The sequence below is a fragment of the Megascapheus bottae genome, chromosome 31 (genome assembly GCF_031878675.1).
Source record: "Megascapheus bottae isolate mThoBot1 chromosome 31, mThoBot2.hap1, whole genome shotgun sequence".
NCBI classification, from domain to species: Eukaryota; Metazoa; Chordata; class Mammalia; order Rodentia; family Geomyidae; genus Megascapheus; species Megascapheus bottae.
In genome coordinates this window covers 7,956,057-7,981,540 of record NC_143539.1, presented here as the reverse complement: position 1 = coordinate 7,981,540, position 25,484 = coordinate 7,956,057, and the positions used below count along the sequence as shown (strand labels likewise).

At 43.8% G+C, this 25,484-nt stretch overlaps 2 protein-coding genes across 8 annotated transcripts in view; one reads left to right on the top strand and one right to left on the bottom strand.

Moving 5' to 3' along the window:
- LOC150043919 (zinc finger protein 793-like) overlaps window positions 1-25,484 on the bottom strand; it is a 34,741-nt gene that overhangs the window by 8,372 nt on the left and 885 nt on the right. The window contains exons 1-2 of one of the 5 annotated variants that reach the window (XM_090322643.1): window positions 6,906-6,986; window positions 5,818-5,944 (exon numbers count right to left, since the gene is read on the bottom strand). The gene's annotated coding sequence lies outside the window, so the exon portion shown is untranslated. Of the gene's footprint in view, window positions 1-906; window positions 1,223-5,817; window positions 5,945-6,741; window positions 6,794-6,905; window positions 6,987-25,484 lie in introns of those variants that run through there. The other 4 variants (XM_090322642.1, XM_090322641.1, XM_090322646.1 and 1 more) reach the window with 4 other exon arrangements.
- On the top strand, window positions 9,013-24,959 carry LOC150043920 (uncharacterized). Of its 3 annotated transcripts, XM_090322595.1 has the most exons (6): window positions 9,013-9,094; window positions 11,025-11,102; window positions 13,818-13,874; window positions 15,753-15,879; window positions 16,459-16,554; window positions 21,400-24,959. In XM_090322595.1, exons 3-6 carry the CDS (start codon window positions 13,860-13,862, stop codon window positions 23,205-23,207), a joined length of 2,046 nt encoding a protein of 681 aa, XP_090178721.1. In that variant the 5' UTR covers window positions 9,013-9,094; window positions 11,025-11,102; window positions 13,818-13,859; the 3' UTR covers window positions 23,208-24,959. The 3 variants fall into 3 exon arrangements, with proteins under 3 accessions (XP_090178721.1, XP_090178720.1, XP_090178722.1); XM_090322594.1 differs by lacking the exon at window positions 9,013-9,094 and having other exon boundaries at window positions 10,342-11,102; XM_090322596.1 differs by lacking the exons at window positions 9,013-9,094; window positions 11,025-11,102 and having other exon boundaries at window positions 15,753-15,875.

Below are 25,484 nucleotides of genomic sequence, written 5' to 3'. Positions count from 1 at the left end.
TTGTTTGTGACAGTCCCTGACCATAGCTTTATTACTCAAGGCTAGCAGTCTAGTATTTGAGCCACAGCTACACTTTCAGGTTTTGGTGGCTAACTGGAGGTAAGAGTCTCAGAGGCTTTCCTGCCAGGCTGTCTTTGAAGTGTGATCCTCAGATCTCAGCCTACTTGGTCAGGATTACAGGTGTGAACCACTGGTGCCTGGCCCAGAGGTCTTGTCATTGCTTATTTCCCAACGTATTCAAATCTGACTCCACAGTCACTGGCCAGTCACTCCATCGTGACTGGTTAGTCACTTTAAATCTCACCCATACAATCTGATTCTCAAATGGTAAAATACATCGCAATCATAAACCCACACTGTTATCTCCAATAATGACTGAACCCAGTCTTACCCCACCCGAGGAATGACCCCACTCACCTCTCTATGTCCCATTCCTCCATCTACTACATGTCATTCATATGTAGACCATGACCTAAAATACTCATCATTAATATTTCACCCAAGATCCAAAGGACATGTGCAATAACTGAGGGCCCACACCGTTTATCCACACAGTGAAGCCCAAGTCTCCAGTCCCCAACTTCACGACTGCCCAAAGAACTCACCGGCTGGGCCTCTCGGTCCTCCCACCAGAAGGCTCCCCATCCGAGCCAGTGCCTGAGCAAACCACAGCTGACCCCGACCCACGAGGCCCCCGGCCGCCCACTCCCCACCGACAAGGCCTTTCCCTAAGAACCCCTCCTGCATAGATCCTCCCTCACCCCATCTACCCGCCAACACGGAGCTCCAAGCCCCTGCCACAACCTCAGCTGGCGGAGGCTGACATGTCCGGTCCCTTAGACCCGCACACCCGTCCCCGCTCCTCCCCTCCGCCCAGCGCTTCCCCGGCCCCTCAGGAATCCTCACCTGACCTGCCAGGCCGCCGTAGCTGGAGGTCCTCACCCCACCCAGGGTTTCCTGCGACCTTGTTTCTCAGGACGACCACTGACCCTCCACCTTTGACTGCAGCCCGGCGTGGAGCATTCCCGCGCGCGCATCGCGCCCCAGCTGCGCGCAGACTCCACACCCACCCTTCGCACGGAAGGGGATTCTGGGGCTTTGAGCTTGGGCAGGGAATCCAAGATGGCCGCGCCCAGGGAACCACGTCGCGGGGGCAGCCATCTTGAACGGGGTTCCGTACAGCACGGGGGAGCGCGGCGATTGGCCGCCCTCTGAGTCATCCCGACAGCCCGGGTTACTGAAGGCTGCGGGGCCGCCGCTCCTCACAGGGTGAAGACGCCATCCTCCCCGACGGGCGCGGCGGGGCCACCGCGTGGACGCTGACCTTTCCCCGCAGCCCACAGGTGGTCGATGGCCAGGCGCGGCCTGCCCAGGCGGCTGAGCGCGGCAGCTGAGGCCGGACGGCCGTCCTCCTCCAGCCGGGCGGGATCGTCGGACGCTCCCCTCCCAGGAACCGCCGCGCAGTGGCCCCGCGGCGCAGCCCCGTGGGCTCGGGACAGAACCAGGCCGAATTCCCGTCCTGGAGTCCGTGTCCGTGCGTCTGGTTTCAGTCTCCGCGCCCTGCCTGTGCCCGCGTCTCACCGCCCGTTTCCCAAACACACCCTGCGTGTCCGCGCGAGCTCTTGGCTCACACAGAACGCCATCCTTTGCCATCCTCGTGAGCCTCGAGGGAAGACATCTGTGGGGTTTGTGAAATCAGGAGGAATTGCTGTTAGGTCTGCCTGGAGAAATGATCCCTTCCCTTGGCTCTGTCCCCCTGCACCCTGGACAGCCCTGCCCAGGCCCTGGAACCCTGGCATTGGGCAGGCCGGGGGCCGTGGGGGTCCCCAGCACCAGGCATGTCCCCACTCACCTCCACTGGGGCCACACCCTTCCTCCTATGTAATTTCTCACTTCCTGCCAGAAGCTGTCTTGCTCTGCCTCACTCCATCTTGGGGGCAGGAGGTCTGCTCTCCTCACACAATAAACCCCCTTCTCCTGACTGTATGGAGTTTCCTTGGCAATTATATCTTATTTTGTCTATATTCAGAGGACAGTCTAAAAATTATCACTTAAAAGAATGCTTAGTTACAACCTGTTTTCCAACGGACACTTTTTGTCATACAAATGTTTTAGCCATGGGAAGTAAATGATTAATATGTGCTAAATCTGTATAATACTGCCTGATCAATAAACAGTGTTCAATTTTTTTTTTTTTTTGCCAGTCCTCGGCTTGAACTCACGCCTGAGCATCGTCCTTGTACTTTCTCAAGGCTAGAGCTCTACTTCCAGCTTTTTTTCCTCTGTATGTGGTACCTAAGAATCAAACCTAGGACTTTATGCAAGCTAGGCAAGCACTCTACCACTAGGACAAAACCCTGGCCCGGTATTCAAATTTTTACCAATCATTTTTTGATCTATCTAGTGAAGTTGCAATGTTAAGTATTTTATATGCAAACTGTTGTCTAATACATGGCAATTTCCAAGAAACTTTCATTTAGTTTATTAATACAATACAGTAACTTTTTTTTTTTTTGGCCAGTCCTGGAACTTGAACTCATGGTCTGAACACTGCCTTTGGGCTTTCTCAGGTCTAGAGCTCTACCACTTGAGCCACAGCAGCACTACTTCCAGCTTTTTCTATGTATATGGTACTGACGAATTGATCCTGGGTCCTTGTGTGTTCTAGGCAAGCATTCTAACAGTAGGCCAAAGTCAAAGTCAAACCCATTGCCAAAGCAATGGTGCAGTTATGATTTTTTTTTCCCTTTTTGCTTGGTTCTGGGCTTGAACTCTGGGCCTGGGTAATGTCCCTTAGCTCTTCAGGTCAAAGCTAGCACTTTACCACATTGAGCCACAGCCCCACTTCAGGTTTTCAGGTGTGTAATTGGAGATAAGGGTCTCATGAACTTTTTTGGTTTTGCTTGAACTCAGAGCCTGAGCACTGTTCTTGGGCTTTCTCAAGGCTAGAGCTCTTCCACTTGAGCACAGCATACTTTTAGCTTTTTTTTCTATGTATGTGGTACTGAGGAATCAAATCTGGGTCTTCATGCATGCTAGACAAGCACTTTACCAGTAAGCCAAATTCCTAGCCCAGTCTCAAGGTCTTTTGTTCTTGAGCTGGCTTTCAACCACATTACTCAGTTCTCATCCTCGTGAGTAGCTAGGATTACATGCATGAGCCACTGGTGCCCAGCCCAGTAATGATATTTTTATTTTTTGCCAGTCCTGGGTTTAAACTCAGGGTCTGAGCAATTGTCCTTGGGCTTTTTCAAGACTAGCATTCCATGGCTTGACCCACAGTACCGCTTTTGGCTTTTTCTTTACATGTTGTTTCAAGGAATTGAGCCAGGGTCTTTGTGCATGCTAGGGAAGCACTCTACCACTAGGCCAAAAGCCTGGCTCCCAATAATGATTTTTTAAAATCTAAACGTTTAGCATTGAAAGATGGCTATCACATACACTGAGTGGTATGTAAGAACTACATATTATTATTATTATTATTATTACTGTTATAAAAGACACTTAAATGCAATGTGATGTTATTTTGTTTCTGTGAGACAATCAGTTTGGAGACTGTGCCTGTGGTTCATATCTACAATTCTAGCTACTAGGAAGCTGTGATCTGAGGATCATCGTTCAAAGCCAGCCTGTACAGGAAAAATCTGTGAAAGTTTTATCTCTGATTAATCACAAAATGGTACAAGTAGACATGTGGCTCAAATAGCAGAATGCTAGCCCTGAGCAAAAGGCCTGTGTCCAAGCCTAGGTACTGGCACTATTTAAAAAAAAAAAAAAAAAAAAAAAAAAAGCTCAGCTTGGGTGCCTTGTGGGGAATGAAATTAGGGACAGCAAAAATAGACACAGGAAGAATGGCTAGAAAGCTACAACAGTGGTCTGGGTGGCATAAATCTTTGACTAAAGTGACTACATGAAAAACTAGAATAAGGAGTATATATTACAGAAACATTCAGGAGATAGGATTACAAGACATGGTTACTGGCTGGATTGGGTCTGGAGATTGGCAAGCCTACATGAATTCTCTGGTGATGATAAGTAAGATGGGCATGTTGCCTGAAGTTCTATCAGAAAAGTGAAAGTTCCCTTTCCACATAATTGCTTGAAGAGGTCCACTTACTCGCTAGCCGTGCCCTGCTTTAAGGCGGCAGTTGTTGGGGTCCTTCTTGGATTTCTAGGAGGGGATAAAATGGTAAAGGAGCCCATGAATAATCCCGGAAACACAGACTTTGGAGACCAGACTCAAGGTACAGATCTAACCTTATTTAGAAAATGTGCTCGCTAATATCAAGCGGTGGCCACCAATTCATACCAGCAGCAGTTGTTGGGTCTTTCCGAAATGCAACTGTCAGTCAATGGTGTCCTGAGACTGCCTCACTTGCCAGGAGTACCTGGGAGCTCCAGCTGTTGGCGGAAGGAGCCAGGGCCTTCCATTTCTGGATTGCTTAAGTCACTGAGTGTGCTCAGAAGCATGGAATTATCCAGCATGCGATAAAATGGATAAAATAAAAAATAAAGAACAGGCTAACAGAGATCAGAAGTCCTCGCCTAGGAATGTGGTTTAGTGGTAGAGTGCTTGCCTATTATGCTTGAATCCCTGGGTTCAATTTCTCAGTACCACATAAACAGAAAAAGCCAGAAGTGGTGTTGTTGCTCAACTGGTAGAATGCTACTCTTGAGCAAAAGCAGCTCAGATACGTTGCCCATGTCCTGAGTTCAAGTCCCAGAAATGGCATAGGAAAGAAGAAAAAGAAATCACATGTCTTGATACAGTCAAAGGTTCAGAATTACGAATTGTATTTTAAGCAAAGACTTGAAGACATTAAAAAAGTTAATCATTTAGACTTCTTAATTCTATTTTGCCAGTCCTGGGGCTTAAACTCAGGGCATGGGCACTGTCCTTGGGATTTATCAAGGCTAGTGGTCTGTCACTTGTGCTACTAAACCATTTCCAGCTTTTTCTATGTGTGTGGTACTGAGGAATTGAACCTGGGTCTTCGTGCATGCTATGAAAGCACCCTTCCACTAGGCCAAACTTTTATTTTTTCCTAGTTCCTGCCCCCTATTTCAGGAATACCAGCTCCCTGCCGGCTAGCCCCGGCACTGTACATAAGACAGTAGGCCAAACTTTGCACATATATGCTCCAAAAGTTACAATGTGATAGCAAAAAAACTTTTTTTTCCTGGTCCTGTAGCTTCAACTCAGGGCCTGGGCTCTGTCCTTAAATCGCTCTGTCCTCAAGGCTAGCTTCCACCACTTGAGCCACAGTGCCACCTCCAGCTTTTTCTGAGTAATTTATTGGAGATAAGAGTCTCACAGAGAGCTTGGAATGTGTGACTTGGTAGAGTGCTTGCCTTGCATGCATGACGTCCTGGGTTCAATTCCCCAGTACCACATAAGCAGTAAAAGCCCGATGTGGAAAGGACAGTGCCCAGGTCCTGAGTTCAAGCCCCAAGACTAGTAAAAATAAAAAGGTCTCACATTTTCCTTCCTGAGCTGTCTTCAAAAGGTGATCTTTAGATTTCAGCCTCCTGAGTACCTAGGATTACTGATGTGACCCAAAATTCTTTATGTTTAGAAATCCAAATCCATGGCTAGTGACATGCCTTTAATTCTGTCTACTCAGGAGGCTGATATCTGAGGATGGAGCTTTGAAGCCAGCGTGGGCAAGAAAATCCATAGGATTTTCACTCCAGTTATCCACCCAAAAGAATAGAAGTAGAATTTGTAGCTCAAGTGTTAGAATGCTAGCAATGAGCACAAATGCTCAGGGACAGCACACACAAAGCAGTCCAATTTTACAGAGAAGACCTCCTTACCCAGTGAGAGCAAGGTCCTATAGTTCTCCAGCATCAGAGAACTGTGCAAATGCCTTTGAGATGAATCCAGGTAACTCCGTTACCCTTCTGAGAAGTCCATAGCCAAATCTCTGAAGGTCATTAACTCCTGTAGTAAAATACATGAAATGATGCTGGGCACCCATAGTTACCCCCAGACACATCAGTGGATAGGCACTGGCTTACATGCCTGTAATCCTAGCTACTCAGGAAGCTGAGATCTAAGGACTGCAGTACACAGCCAGCTTAGGCATGGAAGTCTGTGAGACTCTTCTATACAATTAACTACCAGAAAACCAGAAAATAAGACGTGGTGATGTGGCTCAAACTCTAGCCTTGAGCTGAAGAGCTTAGGGAGAGCACCCAGGCCCAAAGTTCAAGGCCTACAATAGACAAAAAAACAAAACACAAAAACAAAAAAAACCCTGAACAGCCTGTTGGAGACTTGCCTTTCAGCAGCAGCTTCTGCCCAGCAACTGGGAGGCCCTGAGTTTTAACTGCAATATCACAATAAGTATGAAAATAAAGAAAGCACAACCTGGGGCCATAAATTTGGCTTAGTGGTAGAGTGCTTGCCTAGCACGCACGAATACCCAGCTTCGATTCCTTGGCACCACATATCTAGAAAAAAGCCGGAAGTGGGCTGTGGCTCAAGTGGTAGAGCTCTAGCCTTGAGAAAACCCAAGGACAATACTCAGGCCCTGAGTTCAAGCCCAGGACAGGCCAAAAAAAAAAAAAGGTCGCCAATGACGTCTCCATCCACAAGCCCAATGCTTCAGTGGTAGTACTTCAAATATTTCAGGGACAGTGCCCAGGCCCTGAGCTCTCAAATACTTCTGTAGTAATCAAAGAGGATAGGGTACATACACCATGCAGAACTACCCACAACGCCTTGCTCAGCCTCACCCTCAGTGACTGCAAGCCCTGGCTTCCAAGCACCCATAGTCACAGAGAAGACATAGACACGCCCACCGGGTTGTAGCGTCGCCTGTTGCTATAGCAACCAACGATTCTCAAAGTCCCACAGCTCACAGAGCTTCCCACTCAGAAGTCGTGGACCACTCCCTCACCTGCAGAACTGAACTGGAGCCTGTTTCTACTTTGAAGAGTTAGGATCAGGGTCTCTTCTCCACTCTAGCCTCACCAGCTTCCCCCGAAAATGGATGGAACCCAGGCTAAGCGCCCAGAAAGCAGCGCCACACCCGGCAGGATCCCAAGGAGGACACAAAAGAGAAGGCCGCTGTTTCCGCGGGGGACGCCGGGAAATGTAGTCCGCGCAGTAAAGGCTGCAAGGCTGAGGAGTTCACTGGCCTGGCACACTCCTACTTGTGGTCCATAAATGCCACGCGCCTTACCCTGTTCTCACACCCTGCACTGATTCCACACTGAACAGTTGGAAACTTCCAATTCTTTTGTTAATAGTGCTTGAACTCAGGGCCTGGGCACTCTTTCTTTGGTATAAAAGATTACCAAGATAAATTACTGTTTAAACAAAACAAAAATTAATTTTAAAGTTATACCATATATAATCACAATATCGCTTGGGATAACAGCAAAATAAATTGTGCTTAAGGTTTCCATCTTCTATGTAAAGTAAAATAGTATAAGAAATACTGTGTCAAGTGAAAGATGTACCATATAAAAAGCAACTCTGAAAATAACAATCACTGTTGAAGATGTAAACTCTATAAACAGAGGCGCAGCTAAAAGCACTACAGAGAGAATACATGCACAAGGGCAAGAGTTTGATTTCCAGCAAAATTTTAGAAGGCCAGGCACCGGTCGTTCACATCTATAACCCTAGCTACTCAGAAGCCTGAGACCTGAGGATCACTGTTCAAAGCCAGCCAGGGCACAAAGGCCCTTGAGACTTATCTCCAATTAATCACCAGAAAACTGGAAGTGACTCAAGTGGTTGAGTATTAGCCTTAAGCTGAAGAGCTCATGGACTGTATCCAGGCCTGAGTTCAAGTCCTAGGGCAAGAGGAGAGAGAGTGAGAGAGGAAACTTGCTTCAGGGTCTTCCAGTGTGGGGATATGGGTCGAGGTTATAAGATATAGAGGAAATGTACTGCTGACATTGTTTTTTTTTGGGGGGGGGGAGGGTGTGTCGGTCTTGGGGCTTTGAAAGCAGGGCCTGGGGACTCTCTTCGAGCTTTTTTGTCCAAGGATATCGTGCTAGCTGTTTGAGCTGCAGCTCTACTTCCAGTTTTTAGGTGGTTAATTGGAGATAAGCCTCCCTGACTTCCCTGCCCTGTCTGGCTTCAAACCAGGATCCTCAAATCTCAGTGGCTATGATTAACGCCCAGCTTTGACATTTAGATTTGCAGTTCAGCTAGCTGTTCTACGAGACTACAAGAGTGATCCATTTGTCAACATGTTGCCAAGGTGTTTGCTTCAACAATCCTTTCCAGGACCATACTGTCAAGACAAAAGTAGTGCTTGACTTCAACACAAAAGTAAACCAGCCTGACAGACAAAACAGAGTCCTTTTACAAAGCAGACTAGGTTAGAGTTGGAGCCCTTTCAATGTGACACCCGGGTGGTTAAGAATTCGCACCATCTTCAGTCATTGGGTCTCAAGGAGCCTCAATTTCATAAACTCCAGACTCAAAATCCTTGGCATCCCGGTCACAGAGTCACATAAAATCACTTCTTCCGACCACTGCCAGGATTCAGAGGTTCGGGCTGACTAGGCCTGCAAGAATCCCTGATCTCCCCCGACCATAGTTCGCATCGGAACTCTTGACACGCCGGCACTAAACGGACTTGGGCATTGCTTCCCACTCGGACCAGACACTAAACCCGGGACTACTTCGACGGAAGCAGCGCTTTTGCAGGCAAGTCCCTACTGGCCGCGGAGACCTCTGGGAAATGTAGTCTCGCGCAAAAAAGCGAGGGTGCTACTTCCGTTCTTCTGGGTACGAAGTTGCACTTCCAGCCAGGCTGGAAGTGCAGGTCCTCGGGCTGACCACGACGGAAAAGCCGCGGGATTATCCTCCTTCCCAGAGCGGCGCATGCTGCACCACGGCCGGGGTGGTGGAGGGTATGAAGCCGGTATTCCCACGCCTAGTCCATCAGCTGGTCCTGCCCCGGAGCGACCGCGAGGCATTCTGGGAAATGTCGCCCGGCGTCTAACTGTCCGAGGCTCGGATGCTTCCACTGTCTCAGCCCCTTGGCGCCGCCGGGCCGCGGCTGCACCAGCTGTGTGCTGTGCCCCGGGAGCGGATGCGCCGTGGAATCCGGACGTGTGTCTGGCGGTGAGTCCTCCAGGCGCCACCGGCTCCGACGCCGGGACTGTCTGCCCCGTGGAGGCGGGGGCCTGGGGACCCCGGGCAGCAGGTTGGGTGCGGAGCGTCCTGTGGTTCCTAGGGGCGGCGCGGTTTGTCTTGATGTGGGCTCTCATTTGCACTTTTCTTTTTGTTTTTTGTTTTTGTGCATATGGGTGTGATCATGAATGAAAGAGAGACTGAGGGTACTGATGTAGTAGGCAGTGATTGAACGAGTGCTGCATGTTTTCCTTACGTAATTCAATGTATATTTTTATATATCAGTAGCCCCAAGACTTGAATATTTGCTTACTCGTAGCTTTTTCATGTATTAGCAATGTGTGTGTGTGTGTGTGTGTGTGTCTCCCCATCCTATTGCCCAAATCGAAAAATGTAGAAAAGCTAAACAAAAACAATTCGTAATTTTACCGGCCATAAATCTATCAAAATTTACTATCCTCCGCCGGGTGCCAGAGGTTTATGCTTGTAATCTTCGTTACTCAGTAGGAAGAAATCTGAAGATCACGATTCAAAGCAGCAGGTGCAGAAGTCTGTGAGACTCCTAATACCTATGAATCACCAGAATGCCAGGTATGGTTCAAGTGGTACAGTGGTTGAGAACTGTCCGTTAGTACGGCTGAGTTCAAACCCTAACCAGCACAAAAGAGAAAACAAAACAAAACAAACTTCTTTTCAGGGCCTGGGCACTGTCCTTGGGCTTTCTCAAGGCTAGAGCTCTACCACTTGAGCCACAGCACCCATTTCTGGCTTTTTTCTATGTGGTACTGAGGAATCGAATCCGGATGTCTGTGCATGCTAGGCAAGCACTCTACCACTAGGCTAAACTCCCGGCCCTTACCCTTAACTTTGCAGATATATATCCACACACCTGCTTTTATTGCTTTTTTTTCCCCCCTCTGTGTCTCTCCAACACAGGAAATTGAGTTCTTGGCTTTCCCCATGCTAGGCTAGCTCTCTACCATTTGAGCCATGCCCCCAGCCATTTTGCTTTTATTTTGTTTTTGAGACAAAGTCTCCATGCTACTTCAGGCCTTAAACTTCTGATCCTCTTTACTGATATGTTCTTACACAAGTGGCTTCAAGATTGCAATCACACTATATATATATATTTTTTCAACTTACCTTTCCTATTGTACAATATCTACAATTAGAATTGACAGATGGAAAGGTTTACTCTTATTAAAGGCTCCCTAAGAATTTCCAATTATTCCATTTATTGTACAGCACCATGGGCATGGTATGAGACTGCCTGTGTTCATAAAGCCTTGATGACTTTGGATACCATGACTGTCAACATTGTTAATCTCACAGCTGTAAAATACTTTAATTTGCAGGTCCTTAATTTCCACTGAAGTCTAGCATTTAAAAAACATCTCTTGGGGCTGGGAGCATGGCCTAGAGTAGAGTACTCGCCTAGCATGCATGAAGCCCTGGGTTTGATTCCTCAGTACCATATATACAGAAAAAAGCTGGAAATCGTGCTGTGGCTCAAGTGGTAGAGTACTTGCCTCAGAAAGCCCAAGAACAGTGCTCAGACCCTGAGACCTCAGGACTAGCAAAAAAAACAAAACAAAAAACCCCCAAAACAAAACGAAAAACCACCAAAACTATTGTAAATTGTTTTCCTTTCTTTTTGTCTTTCTTTCCTTTTCCTTTTTTCTTTCTTTTTTTTTTTTTTTTTTGGTCAGTCATGAGGTTTGAACTCAGGGCCCAGGTACTGTTCTTGCTCAAGGACAGTTTTTGCTCTGTCACTTAAGCTACAAAGCCACTTCTAGCTTTTTTGTGCATGTGGTACCGAGGAATTTCATTTTCAAATTTCATTTTCAGGGTTCTATGTTAAGGATCCATTCATTTATCGACTCGCCTTTCAGTGAATGCTGACTATGTAATAATATTCTAGGTCCTTAAGATGTAACAGTGGACAAGAGACAGTTTCTTACTGTCATGGTACTATTGTTGTGGGCCAGTTAATAACAAGGTAAGTAATTAAATATAAAATTTTTTAAAATAAAGCGAAAAAATAAAATTAGAGATAGGAGTTATGAATTGAAATGGAGTACATTGAGAAGGCATGAAGGAAGTTAAAGAACCTCATGGTGCATATAACTGAGGAAAGGTTGTTCTGCATAGAAGGAGTAACAGTTGGAAAGGGCCTTTTTGTTGTTGTTTTTGTTTTGCCAGTCCTAGGACTTGAACTCAGGGCCTGAGCACTGTTCTTGTACTTTCCTCAAAGCTAGCAGCATTCTACTACTTGAGCCACAGCCCCACTTCCGGCTTTTCTATGTATGTGGAATTGAATCTGGGTTTTCACGCATGCTAGGCAAGCACTCTACCAGTAGGCCAAACTCCTGGCCCTGGGGTTTTGGTTTTATAGCTTTTTAGGCAGTATGGGTGATTGCACTCAGGGTATTATGTTGGCTACGCAGACCCTCTGCCACTTAAACCAGACCTTTATCCTTTTTTCCTTTTATTTTTTCAGATGGAGCTAGTGGTGTATTTTTGCTTTTATTTTCTTGACAGCCTTTGGACTACTACTATTCCTTCCTCATACTGCCACTACATTCTTTTTTTTTTTTTTTTGTGCTGTGGGGTTTGAACTCAGGGCCTGAACACTGTCATTGGACTTTCTCAAGGCTAGAGCTCTACGACTTGAGTCACAGTGTCACTTCCAGCTTTTTTCTATGTATGTGGTACTGAGGAATTGAACCCAGGTCTTTAGGCTACTAGGCAAGCACTCTACCACTAGGCCAAAGTCCCAGCCCTGCCACCACATTCTTTATTGTTCTTGTTGTTGTTATCCGTCATAGGGCTTGAACTTGACCTGGGTAGTGTCCCTGAGCTCTTCAGCTCAAAGCTAGTGCTTTACTACTTTGAGCCACAGCACCACTTCTGGTTAATTGGAGATAAGAATTTCAAGGTCTTTTGTACCTGGGCAGATTTGAACTGTGATCCTCAGATCTCAGCCTCTTGAGTAGCCAGGATTACAGGCATGAGAACCTGGTGCCTGGCAGATTATTTGTTGAGGAGGGGATTTCATTACTTTTTGCCCAGTCTTCCTGAAACTGCAGCCATTCTGATGTCCACCTCCCAAGTAGTTGAATATTCCTTTTTGAAAAATAAGCATTTTTCCTAGACCAGGGCTCAACCTTGGTATCTCATGCTTATGCACCTGGGCTGGCATTGGACCACCTGAGCCATGCTCCTAATCCCATTTAAAAGGGTTATTTCTTTTCATTTGCTTGTTTTTTGTTCAAGTCCAGGACGTGAATTCCTTTCAGAGATCTAGGATCTGGGATAACAGCATGAGTTACCATACCCATTGGAGTCAGAAATAATGTGAGGTTGCAATATGCCTGCTACAATGAAGAGACTGGTTTGGCTAAAACAGAGAATGAGGGGAGAATAGGGGACAAATATTGAGAGATGAGAGGGGAAAGCTAAGTGGTGGGAAAGAGGGCAGAGTAATGTTTTTGGCTTTGAGCAACATGGAAAGATGTTGGAGTTTGAGCAGGGAAGTAATATTATCTGTTCACAATTTAAGAGGTGATCTTTGGTTACTCTGATGAGAATGGACTACTGAAGAAATAATGATAGAATGGGTCAGGGAGGAGGTAAGGAAAAAAGGAGAAAGAAGCTGGGCATGGTGGCTCATGCCTGTAATCCTAGCTACTCAGGAGGCTGAGCTGTGAGGATCATGGTTCAAAGCCAACCCAGGCACTAAAGTGCTTGAGACTCTCATCTCCAATTAATCACTAGAAGTGGGGCTGTGGCTCAAGGGTAGGATGGCAGCCTTTAGCTCAAGAGCTCAGGACAGTGCCTAAGACCAGAGTTCAAGCACTATGACTGACAAAAAAGAAAAAAGCAGAAAGACCAGTTAAGGCAATTATGATAATAAGGGGAGAAATATTTTGGCTGTCTAGATTAAAGTAGTAATCATGTACTGGATATAACTCAAAGGTAGAGCGGCCAGTTTGCTGGATAGAGTGTTAGAGAAGTGTTGACATGATATTTATCTTAGAAACTAAGAATGGAGTTATTAGTCAGGTGTGGTGACTCATGCCTTTAACCCCAGATACTTAGTAAGCAATCACAGTTAAGCAAAAGATTAGTGAGACTCAATAGATGTACTGATGTATGCCTGCCATCCCACCAGCTACGTGGGAGGTTGTATTTAAGGAGGATTACTGGATGAAGCAGGCTTAGGATAAAAAGAAGATACTAGGGGCAGGAGTTTGGCCTGCTGGTAGAGTGCTTGCCTAGCATGCACACAGACCAGGGTTAATTCCTCAGTACCACATACATAGAAAAAGCCGGAATTGGTGTAGTGGCTCAAGTGGTAGAGCTCTAGCCTTGAGAAAGAACAAGGACAGTGCTCAGGCCCTGAGTTCAAGCCCCATAACTGGTGGGGGGAAAAAAAAAAAAAAGATGAGACTATTTTTAGAAACTAAAACCAAATAGGACTGAGGGCATGGCTGACATGGCAGAGAACCTGCTGAGCATACACACATACACAAGCCCTGGAGTCAGAACCCAGTACTACAGGGAAAAAGTAAAAACCTAGAATGAACTTATGAACGTAAACAACATAAGAAAAACTGATTCAGGGAGACTGTAAGATTTCAGTATGTGAATTGTGAAATTCCCAAGTTACGTACCAAGAACCAATCTCTAATGACTTTATTCTGTTGACCAGCCTTGCCTGCTCAAGTCCTGTCTCTCCCTAAAAGAAGAGAAAATGACTGCGTTTCAGGTAAATGATAGTGTCTTTCTTTCTTTTTTTTTTTTTGGTGGGTCATGGGGTTTGAACTCTGGTCTGGGCACTGTCCCTGAGCTCTTCAGCTCAAGGCTACCACCCTATCCTTGAGCCAAGACCCACTTCCTCTTTTCTAGAAGTTAATTGGACATAAGAGTCTCAGGTCCTTTTGTACCTGGGCTGGCTTTGAACCGTGATCCTCAGATCTCAGCCTCGTGAGTAGCTAGGATTATAGGCATGAGCTTCCACATAGATTTTTTTTTTTTTTTTTTTTTTTTTTTTTTTTGCCAGTCTTGCAGTTTGGAGTCAGGGCCTGAGCACTGTCCTTGGGCTTTCTCAAGGATAGATCTCTACCACTTGAGCCATAGCACCATTTCCGGCTTTTTCTATGTATGTGGTACTGAAGAATTGAACCCAGGTCTTCGTGCGTGCTAGGCAAGCACTCTTGCACTAGGCCAAACTCACCCCACACTTTTTTTTTTTTTTTGTCAGTCCTGGGGCTTGAACTCAGGACCTGGGCACTACCCTTGGACACTTTTTGCACAAGGTTAACACTTTACCACTGGTGCCACAGCACCACTTCTGGCCTTTTCTGTGTATGTAGTACTGAGGAATTAAACCCAGGGCTTCTTGCATGCTAGGCAAGCACTCTACAACTAGGCCATGTTCTCAGTCCATAATAGAGTTTTTCTTCATATCTAACACTACAATGTAAGGTGAAGGGACAGCAGTATTCCATATAGTAAATTTTATTTTATTATTTATTTATTTATTTATTTTGCCAGTCCTGGGGCTTGAACTTAGGGCCTGAGCACTGTCCTTGGGTTTTCTCAAGGCTAGAGTTCTGCCACTTGAGCCACAGCACCATTTCAGCATTTTTCTATATATGTGTTACCAAGGAATTGATTCTGTGTCTTTGTGCATGCTAAGCAAGCACTCTTATCACTAGGCCAAACTCCAGGCCCTCCATATGGTAAACTTTAAAATCCTATGCACATAAAACATACTTACAGGCCTGGTAGTTTGGCCTAGTAGTAGAGTGCCAGCCTAGTCCATTTATTTACATATGTTTAAGCATTAACCCTGGGGGAGTGGTTATGTGGCTTAGTGATAGAGTGCTTGCCTAGCATGCATGACGCCCTGGGCTTGATTACTCAATACCACATAAAAGAAAAAGCCAGAGTGGTGCTAGAAGTGGTAGAGTGCTAGCACTGATTGGAAAAAGAAGCTCAGGGTCAGTGCCCAAGCCCTGAGTTCAAGGACAAGGTCTGGCCAAAAAAAAAAAAAAAAAGATCCTGATTGGCAGTGGTGGCTCATACCTACTTCTTCCCTTCTGTCCCTTTTCTTTTCCTTTCTTTCCTTCATCTTCCTCCTTTCTTCCTTCCTCCCTCCCTCCCTTCCTTCATACCTTCTCCCCTTTCTCTCTCTTCTTTGTATTGGAGTTTGAACTCAGGGGTTCATGCTTGCTTGCTAGTCAGATGCTCTACCACTTAATAACTCACCTACCTACCCTTGTTTAAGTTGCAGCTGAAGGTTGGAGTTATTTTCCAGGTGAAGTCTCACATTTTTTGCCTGGGGTTCCCTCAGACCTCAATTGACCTATCTATGCTTCCCAGTAGCTGGGATCAAAGCATTGTACCACAACGCCTGGCTTATTGATTAAAATAAAATCTCACTAACATTTATTCCCACAATTGTCTTGAACTGCAATCCTCCAAATCGCAAGTAGCTGAGATTACAGGTAATTGCTAATAACAGGCAATGTTTTAAAATACTAAACTCCATTTCTGAGTAATAGATGAACAAGGTTCAATATGTTTTGTCCACATGATGTAAGATGAAGACTTGAGATTGAACAGGAATGTGTTGTTACAGGGAACAGTGACATTCAAAGATGTGGCTATTGACTTTACCCAAGAGGAATGGAATCAGTTGGATCCTTCACAGAGGGACCTCTACCGGAATGTAATGCTAGAAAACTACAACAACTTAATCACAGTGGGTAAGAGTAATTTGTTCTGTAAGTTAAATTCTAGGAATAAATGTACCCATTTCTTCCCAATGTTTCTGAAACATATGGACCTTTTGAGTGATTTTAGCTTTTAGTTTCTTTTTTCAAAGCATCTAGCCATTCTGTAGCTCTCAAGAATGGCTGTGTTCCTGCATACAGGGAAAGTTTTATTGTCTTTCAGAAAGCCTGTTTTTTCAGGCTGGGAATGGTAGCTCATGCCTCTAATTCTAGACTAAGATCTAAGGATCTCCATTCAAAGCCAGCCCAGGCACTAAAGACCTTGAGCCTCTTTATCTCCAATTAACCACTAGAAAATGGGAAGTGGCCAGTGGCTCCGGAAGTAGGGTGGTAGCCTTGAGCTAAAGAGCTCAGGGATACCGCCCAGGGCCTGGAGTAGGGCAGTAGCCTTGAGCAGAAGAGCTCAGAGGCACACCCAGGTCCAGAGCTCAAGCCCCAGGACCAACCACCAAAAAAAAAAAAAAAAAAAAAAGTCTGGTTTTCCTCAGCTCAATTTCTCCATTCTTTGTTCTTGAAATGGTTGCCCAAATTTATTTTATTTCCCATTGACAGGCTATCCAGTTGTCAAACCTGATGTGATTTTCAAGTTGGAACAGGAAGAAGAACCATGGGTGGTAGAGGATGCAGTGCTAAGGAGACAATGTCCAGGTTAGTGGGAGAGAAGCTGATTGACAGGCGGGGAGGCAACTGGATCCTAATAATGGTTACAAAAAGAGTATATGTGATGTTCTTTAAGAGCATTTCTTTAAAGGACTGTTGACTTCTGTAGTATCAATTAGTATGGATTGGTTATAAAGCTGAAATAATTTTTTTTTTGGGCCAGTCTTGGAGCTTGAACTGAGGGCATGGGTATTGTCCTGAGCTTTTTCACTCAAGGCTAATAAATGCTCTACCACTTTGAGCCACAGCACCACTTCTAGTTTTCTGGTGGTTAGAAATAATTGTCTCATAAACTTTCTTTCCCAGGCTGTCTTTGAACTGTTATCCTTAGATCTCAGCTTCTTGAGTACCTAGGAATACAGGCATGAGCCACCAGTACTCAGCTCTGAGATTTTTTTTTGTCAGTCCTGGGGCTTGAAATCAGGGCCTGGGCATTAATTGGGCTTTCTCAAGGCTAGCACTCTATCACTTGAGCCATAACATTGGCTTATTCTGTATATGTGGTACCAAGGAATTGAACCCAGAGCTTCATGTATGCTTGGCAGGCACCCAACCACTAGGCCACACTCCCATCTTTTTTTTTTTTTTTTTGGCAAGTCCTGAGGTTTGAACTCAGGGCCTGAACACCATCCTTGGGCTTTCCTCAAGGCCAAAACTCTATCACTTGAGCCACAGCACCACTTCCAACTTTTTTCAGTATATGTGGTACTGAGGAATCTAATGCTGCATGGTAGGCAAGCACTCTACCACTAGGCCAAACTCCCGGCCCCCACACACCCATCTTAAGATGTCTTTTTTTTTTGTCAGTCCTGGTGCTTGATCTCAGGGCCTGAGCTCTATCCTTGGGCTTTTCAAGGCTAGAGCTCTACCACTTGAGCCACAGCACCATTTCTAACTTTTACTATGTATGTAGTATTGAGGAATTGAACCCGGGTCTTTGGGCTTCCTAGGCAGGCACTCTACCACTAGGCCAAACTTCTGGCCTAAATACTATTTTAACTTTTTTTCATCAGAACTGTCCTATCCTAGTTAATTTCCAACCTCATTTTAGTATTGTCCTAATATTACTAGCATCCTCAAACTCTCTTTACATTTTTCCATAGGATCCTTTCCTTTATTATTTATGGTCATAGATTTATAGTTTTGAAATAAATGTGTTGACATTTGTGGTCCTTTTTTTTTTTTTGCCAGTCCTGGGCTTGAGCTCAGGGCTTAAGCACTGTCCTTGGACTTTCTCAAGGCTAGAACTCTACCACTTGAGCCTTAGCACCACTTCTGGCTTTTTGCTCCACTTCCGGCTTTTTGCTATGTATGTGGTGTACCAAGGAATCAAACCCGGGTCTTCGTGCATGCTAGGCATGCACTCTACCACTAGGCCAAACTCCCAGCCCCCATTTGTAGTCCTTTGTCGTCTTCTTTCTCTTCTTCCATTCTAAGGGCCTTCAACTCATAGTTTCACTTTCCACTATATTTAGTTTTTTTATTTTTTCCTTTAATTTTTTCTAGTTGTGGGATTGAATTCAGGGCCTAAGAACTATTCCTTGAGCTTTCTCAAAACTAGAGTTCTACCACTTGAGGCACAGCACCACTTCGAGCTTTTTCTATGTGTATGGTACCAAGGAATTGAACCCTGGTTTTCAAGCATGCTAGGCAAGCACTCTACCAATAGGCTAAACTGTTGGCTCCATCATTTTTTATTTTTGGTGGGTTGTGGGGCTTGAACTCAGGGCCTAGGCACTGTCTCTGAGCTCTTTTGCTCAAGGCTAGTATTCTACTACTTTGAGCCACAGTGCCACTTTCAGTTTTCTGGTGTTATTTGGAGATAAGAGTCTCACAGACTTTCATTCTTGAGCAGGCTTTGAACCAGGTTTCTAAGATCTCAGCTTCTTGAGTAGCTAGGATTACAGGCGTGAGCTACTGGTTCCCAGCTTTTCTTAGCTTTTGCTCTCATACTTGGATAAAAACAACTGTCCTTTTATGTCAACAAACATTTGAGTGCAGAAATGCTGGAACTGGAGGTGTGGCTCATGTGGTAAGAGCTTATCCTAGAGCAAAAAAGTTCAGGAAGTGCACAAGGCTCTGAGGTCACCCACTATTCTGGAACAGTATAGTAATTAACCTCATTCTCCTTTCCAAATTTTTCTATTAATGCCTCATTTCTTATTTAGTTGCACTAATAACATGTAAATAAGAATGGCTATACAACTCATCTTATTCCTGACTTTAATTTGATTACTTTTGAATTTTTTTCCTATGAACTATTGTGATGGTGTTTGTTTTCTACTTTATTTTCCAAGTTAAAAATCTATGCGGGGGGCCAGGAGTTTGGCCTAGTGGTAGAGTGCTTGCTTAGCATGCATGAAGACCCGGGTTCAATTCCTTGGTACCACATACATAGAAAAAGCCGGAAGTGGTGCTGAGGCTCAAGTGGTACTACTACTAGTGGTAGTGCTCAGGCCCTGGGCTTAAGCCCAGGACTGGCCAAAAAACCCCCCAACAACAACAACAAAAACTGTGTGGTCCTGCTGGGTGTGGTGGCTCACACCTGTAATCCTAGCTATTCAGGAGGCTGAGATCTGAAGATCAAGGTTCAAAGCCAGCCCGAGCATAAAAGAACCTGAGACTCTTATCTCTAATTAACCTCTAGAAAACTGGGAAGTGAAACTTGGCTCAAAGGGAGGTGGAAGTGGGGCTTGGCTCAAGGGTAGGGTGGTAGCCTTGGGCTGAAGAGCTCAGGGATATCACCCAGGCCCAGGGGTAGAGTTGTAGCCTTGAGGTGAAAAGCTCAGGAACAGTGCCCAGGCCCAGAGTTCAAGCCCCATGACCCACCAGAAAAAACAACTATGAAGTCCGATTGGATAACCTTTTCTTATTGTTATTGTTAGTCATGGGGCTTGGTCTCTGGGTCTGGGCACTGTCCCTGAGCACTTCAGCTCAAGGCTAGGCCCTACCCCTGGAGCCACAGCCCCACTTCTGGTCTTTTTTTTGTTGGTGGTCAGTCATGGTGCTTTAACTCTGGGCCTGGGCACTGTCCCTGAGCTCTTCAGCTCAAGGCTACTGCCCTATCCTTTGAGGCACAGCAACAGTTCCTTTTTTTTTTTTTTTTTTTCCTCGTATGGGCTTGAACTTTGGGCCTAGACTCTGTCCCTGAGCTCTTCAGCTCACGGCTAGCACTCTACCTATGGCTCTGTGCATGCTAGGCAAGCAGTTTTAGTTTATTTTTGGGTCAGTTTCACTTCTTTGGGCATTTTGATATTTTATATAAAATTTTAATGTTTGTTCTCATGAATAAATTTAGTGTATATTTTGTTTTTGTGTGTGGGGTAGTCCTGGGGCTTGAGCTTAGGGTCTGGGCACTGTCCTTAGATACATTTTGTTCAAGGCTAGATCTCTGTCACTAGAGTCACTTCTTCATTTCTTCATTTCTGGCTTTTTCTTAGTATATGGTGGTACTGAGGAATCGAACCCAGGGCTTCGTGCATTCTAGTTGAGCACTGTACCTTGAGGATATGCTCCTGCCCCCCCTTTTTAAATTAAAAAATTTTATTAACACTGATTTTTTAATATCATATTTCAAATGCCATGTTTAACCAATAAATATTCAAGAAGGGAATCAATCTCTATATACAATCACTGGCACATAAATTTTAGAACATAATTAAAATTAAGCTGAGACTTTGTAGGTCATAGATACATATTAATCTATATAACACAACATTACGTCAATACACCTAGCTAATTTGTATTTTTGGGAAACATATGGATATATATTTCAATGTTTTTTTGTTTTTTGGGGTTTTTTTTTTTGCCAGTCCTGGGCTTGAGCTCAGGGCCTGAGCACTGTCTTTGGACTTTCTCAAGGCTAGAGCTCTACCACTTGAGCCTCAGCATCACTTCTGGATTTTTTCTATGTATGTGGTACTGAGGAATTGAACCCGGGTCTTCGTGCATGCTAGCAAGCACTCTACCACTAGGCCAAACTCCCAGCCCTATTTCAATGATTTTTATTGTTGGCTGTGGGACTTGGCGCTGTCCTTTTTTTGCCAGTCCTGGGGCTTGAACTCAGGGCCTGAGCACTGTCCTTGTTCTTTTTCAAGGCTAGAGGTCTATCACTTGAGCTATAGCACCACTTCCAGCTTTTTCTATATATGTGGTACCAAAGAATCGAACCTGGGCTAGGCAAGCATTCTACCACCAGGCCAAACTCCCGGTCCCTACCTGGACTGGCTTTGAATCATGATCCTCAGATTTCAGTTTCCTGAGTAGCTAGGATTACAGGCATGAGCCATAGGCACCTGGCTCTTCTTTTTCTTCTTTCTTTCTTTCTTTTTTTTTTTTTTTTTTTTTTTTTTTGCCAGTCTTGGGCTTGAGCTTAGGGCCTGAGCACTGTCCTTAGACTTTTCTCAAGAGTAGAACTCTACCACTTGAGCCTCAGCACCACTTTTGGCTTTTTTCCATGTATGTGGTACCAAGGAATCAAACCCAGGTCTTCGTGCATGCTAGGCAAGCACTCTACCACTAGGCCAAACTCCCAGCCCCCCCCCCTTTTTTTGTAAGCATTGTTTCTTCTTTAATTCTATGTTCTGTATCTCCTTTGAATTCCCTAATAGTTTTTTTCTTTTACATTCTATTTAGAAGTCATTTGTATTCGTAAATATATGCTTCTCACATTACCTTTCCTAGATCTTCCTTCTCAAAACTTCGTGGGTAATTTGTTCAGGAATGGGAGATGAATCATTAAGCCCAATAGCACTAAACATGTTTCTTTAAATTTCCTTGATATTTCAGTATTCAAAAAAAATTCACAAAGTGTATGTGTTTGCACCATTTTAGGAATAATATGGAACATAGATGGAAATCAAAAAATCCAGGACAAACTATTGAGAGAAGTTTTCAAGAAAACAATGACTGAAGAAAAAGTCAATAAATGTCATAAATTTGAAGGTTTGTTTCCTATAAGCTCAGATTTTATTCCTTCCAGACATATCTCTGAATATGACTTTTTTGAGACATGTTTAGGAAATAATTTTGACTGTCATAATAATGTGAAATACCTTCTGAAAGAGGAACATTCTGAATTTGATGAAGCTATAAAATCATATGAAAGTAGCTCATCCCCTCTTGACATAACCCCCTTCAAGTGTAATCATTGTGGAAAAGGCTTTAGTCAAGCTTTAGACCTCATCAGGCACCTGCGATTTCATACTGAAGAGAAACCCTATAATTGTAACAAATGTAGGAAAACCTTTAGCCACAGGGATAAACTCATTAAACATCTTAAAGTTCATAGTAGGGACCAGACTTACGAATGTAATGAATGTGGGAAAATTTTTATTAAAATATCAAACCTCATTCGACATGAAAGAATTCATACTGGAGAGAAACCTTATGCATGTAGGGACTGTGGGAAATCCTTCAGCCAGAAATCAAATCTCATTGATCATGAAAAGATTCACACTGGAGAGAAACCTTATGAATGTAACGAATGTGGAAAAGCCTTCAGCCAAAAGCAAAGCCTTATGGCACATCAGAAAGTTCACACTGGGGAGAAGCCTTATGAATGTAATGAGTGTGGCAAAGCCTTTCCTCGAGTTGCATCCCTTGCTCTTCATATGAGAAGTCATACAGGAGAAAAACCCTATAAGTGTGATAAATGTGGAAAAGCTTTCTCTCAGTTTTCCATGCTTATTATACATATGAGAATCCATACAGGTGAGAAACCCTATGAATGCAATGAATGTGGTAAATCATTTTCTCAAAGCTCTGCCCTTACTGTACACACAAGAAGTCACACAGGTGAGAAGCCCTATGAATGTAAAGAATGTAGAAAAGCTTTCAGCCACAAGAAAAACTTCATTACCCACCAGAAGATTCATACTCGAGAGAAACCTTATGAATGTAATGAGTGTGGGAAAGCTTTTATTCAGATGTCAAATCTTGTTAGACACCAGAGAATTCATACTGGAGAAAAACCCTATATCTGTAAAGAATGTGGCAAAGCTTTTAGCCAGAAATCAAATCTCATTGCTCATGAAAAAATTCATTCTGGAGAAAAACCTTATGAATGTCATGAATGTGGTAAAGCCTTCAGTCAGAAGCAAAACTTCATTACACATCAGAAAGTTCACACTGGAGAGAAACCTTATGACTGCAATAAATGTGGTAAAGCCTTTTCTCAGATTGCATCCCTTACTCTTCACTTAAGAAGTCACACTGGAGAAAAGCCTTATGAGTGTGATAAGTGTGGAAAAGCCTTCTCTCAGTGCTCACTGCTTAATTTACATATGCGAAGTCATACCGGTGAGAAGCCCTATGTCTGTAATGAGTGTGGGAAAGCCTTCTCTCAAAGAACTTCACTCATTGTGCATATGAGAGGTCACACGGGTGAGAAGCCATATGAATGTAACAAGTGTGGAAAAGCCTTCTCCCAGAGTTCATCCCTTACTATACATATACGAGGTCATACAGGTGAGAAACCCTTCGACTGTACCAAGTGTGGAAAAGCCTTCTCTCAGATCTCATCTCTTACTCTTCACATGAGGAAGCATACTGGTGAGAAGCCCTATCACTGTCTTGAGTGTGGCAAAGCTTTCAGCCAAAAGTCACACCTGGTTAGACACCAGAGAATCCATACTCATTGAGAATTAGGTGAATTTCATGATTGGTTCTAGAGCAGAAAGGTATGAGAAGAACCTTATAAGGTTCTTATACCTTATGTCTTAAAGCTACAAGATATATCTCCTTATATAAGTTATAAGGTATATATCCTTATACCTTAAAGGTCTAATACATTGTGAAGAAGTCAAACATACAATTCTCATCAAGGTAACCAATAAAACCTTCAGTGTACACCTTACTTATGGATAATATCTAATATCTAATCAATATTCTCATTCAAGTCTGAAAGACAATGTATACTATTGGGAATCAACATAATACTTGAGTTCTTAGTATATCAATAAGGTAAAAAAAAGATGGGAAAAATTAAGAACTATATAGTAAGAAGTATAAAACATGTTGAAGGACACAAAAGAACATCAGAAAACTGAAGAGAAATGAAATTATGACTACAAAAAGAATATTGTAAAAATGTAAGTACCCTTTTAATTCTCCAAGTTTAATATATTTCCATTAATATGTTACATGTTAATTATAGTTGAAGGAATTCCAAAAGCATTTTAAAATGTTATGTGGAAAGGTAAAGGACACCAAACGCTGAAACAAACATGATAATTCAAAAACTAGGAAATACACACTCTGATAGTTATGCTAACAGACTATTTAAAGCTGTTGTGATTTACTATGCCATTGACTGTATAAACAAACCAGTGGAAATAAAGTAGGGACTGACAGTAAGAGCCAAGATAGGGCTATGAAAATGACAGAGGTAAGGAAAGCATACCCCAAAAATGGAAGGTTTTCTTTTCTTTCTTTTTTTTTTTGGTCAGTCTTGGAAACTTGAACTCTGGCCTGGGCACTGTCCCTGAGCTCTTCAGCTCAAAGCTACTGCCCTACCCCTTGAACCACAGTGCCACTTTCAGTTTTCTGGTGGTTAATTGGAGATAAGAGTCTCATGGACTTGCATGTCCAGGCTGGCTTTGGACCTCGATCCTCACATCTCAGCCTCCTGAGTAGCTAGGATTACAGGTGTGAGCCATCGCATCCAGCTTACATGGAAGATTTATATGGTCACAAAACACTTATATCTACTTCACACACAAAAAACCTAAATAGCTTTAAGGCAAAAATAGGAAAAAAGTGATGTTAGAGCAACATCTTAATTTAAAAATAGGTGAAGATACTGGGTGCTGGTGGCTCATGCCTCTAATCCTAGCTACTTAGAAGGCTGAGCTCTGAGGATCATGATTCAAAGCAAGCCAGGGCATGAAAGTCTGTGAAACTCTTATTTCTAATTAACCATCAGAAAACCAAAAATGGTGCTGTGGCACACTAGTCTTGAACTGAAGAGCTCAGGGACAGCTCCCAGGCCCAGAGTTCAAGCACCACAACCAACCAAAGGAAAAAAAAGGAGGTGAAGATGTTACAGTTTTCCTCATGCGCTGGCCTCAGGAGCACTACAAGAACACAGAAATGTTACCATTGCATTCACATTATGGTATGTACTGCCCTAACCTGAATTGAACAAATTTCACCATAAAGGAACACAGATCAATAAATATAATGTGCTCATTTCTATGCTGGAATATCAGGACACTTAAAAAATATACAATTACAAAATATACAATAAAGCATGGCATTTTGTATAAATACAACAGTACAAAGAATGGTACTCTGCATTTATTATAGACCTATATATGATATTGGTTGTCTTTTGGGTGTAGACTGTGGGAGTTTTTATTTTGATATGTATTACTTTTTAATTAAAGAACAAATATGACAGTAACAAGTTTGGTTGTCAAAATTATTTGCAGTTTAAAAAATTCCTTTCTTAGCAGGATGCTGGTGGCTCACACCTGTCATTCTAGTTACTCAGGAGGCTGGGATCTGAGGAGCATAGTTTTAACCCAATGCAGGGGAGGAAAGTTCGTGAGATTCTTCATTTGGCCATGAAAAATCATAAGTGGCGGAGGGAGGTGGCTCACTCCTGTAATCCTAGCTACTCACGAGGCTCAGATCTGAGATAAATGGAGATTCAATACCAGCCTGGGCACAAAAGTCCTTGAGACTCTTATCTCCAATCAACCACCAGAAAACTGGAAATAGTTCTGTGGCTCAAGTGGTAGAGTACAGCCTTGAGTGGAAGAGCTCAGGGACAGAGCCCAGGCCCACAGTTCAAGCCCCCCACAACCAACAGCAAAAAAATTATTGGGGGGGGGAAGGCGGGAGTTTGGCCTAGTGGTAGAGTGCTTGCCTAGCATGCACGAAGACCCGGGTAGATTCCTTGGTACCATATACAT

Excerpts from the sequence above, each read along its gene's own strand:
- LOC150043920 (XM_090322595.1), top strand. Across the intron at positions 15,880-16,458 it reads CAACAACTTAATCACAGTGG|GCTATCCAGTTGTCAAACCT; the intron begins GTAAGAGTAATT and ends TCCCATTGACAG. Across the intron at positions 16,555-21,399 it reads GCTAAGGAGACAATGTCCAG|GAATAATATGGAACATAGAT; the intron begins GTTAGTGGGAGA and ends GCACCATTTTAG.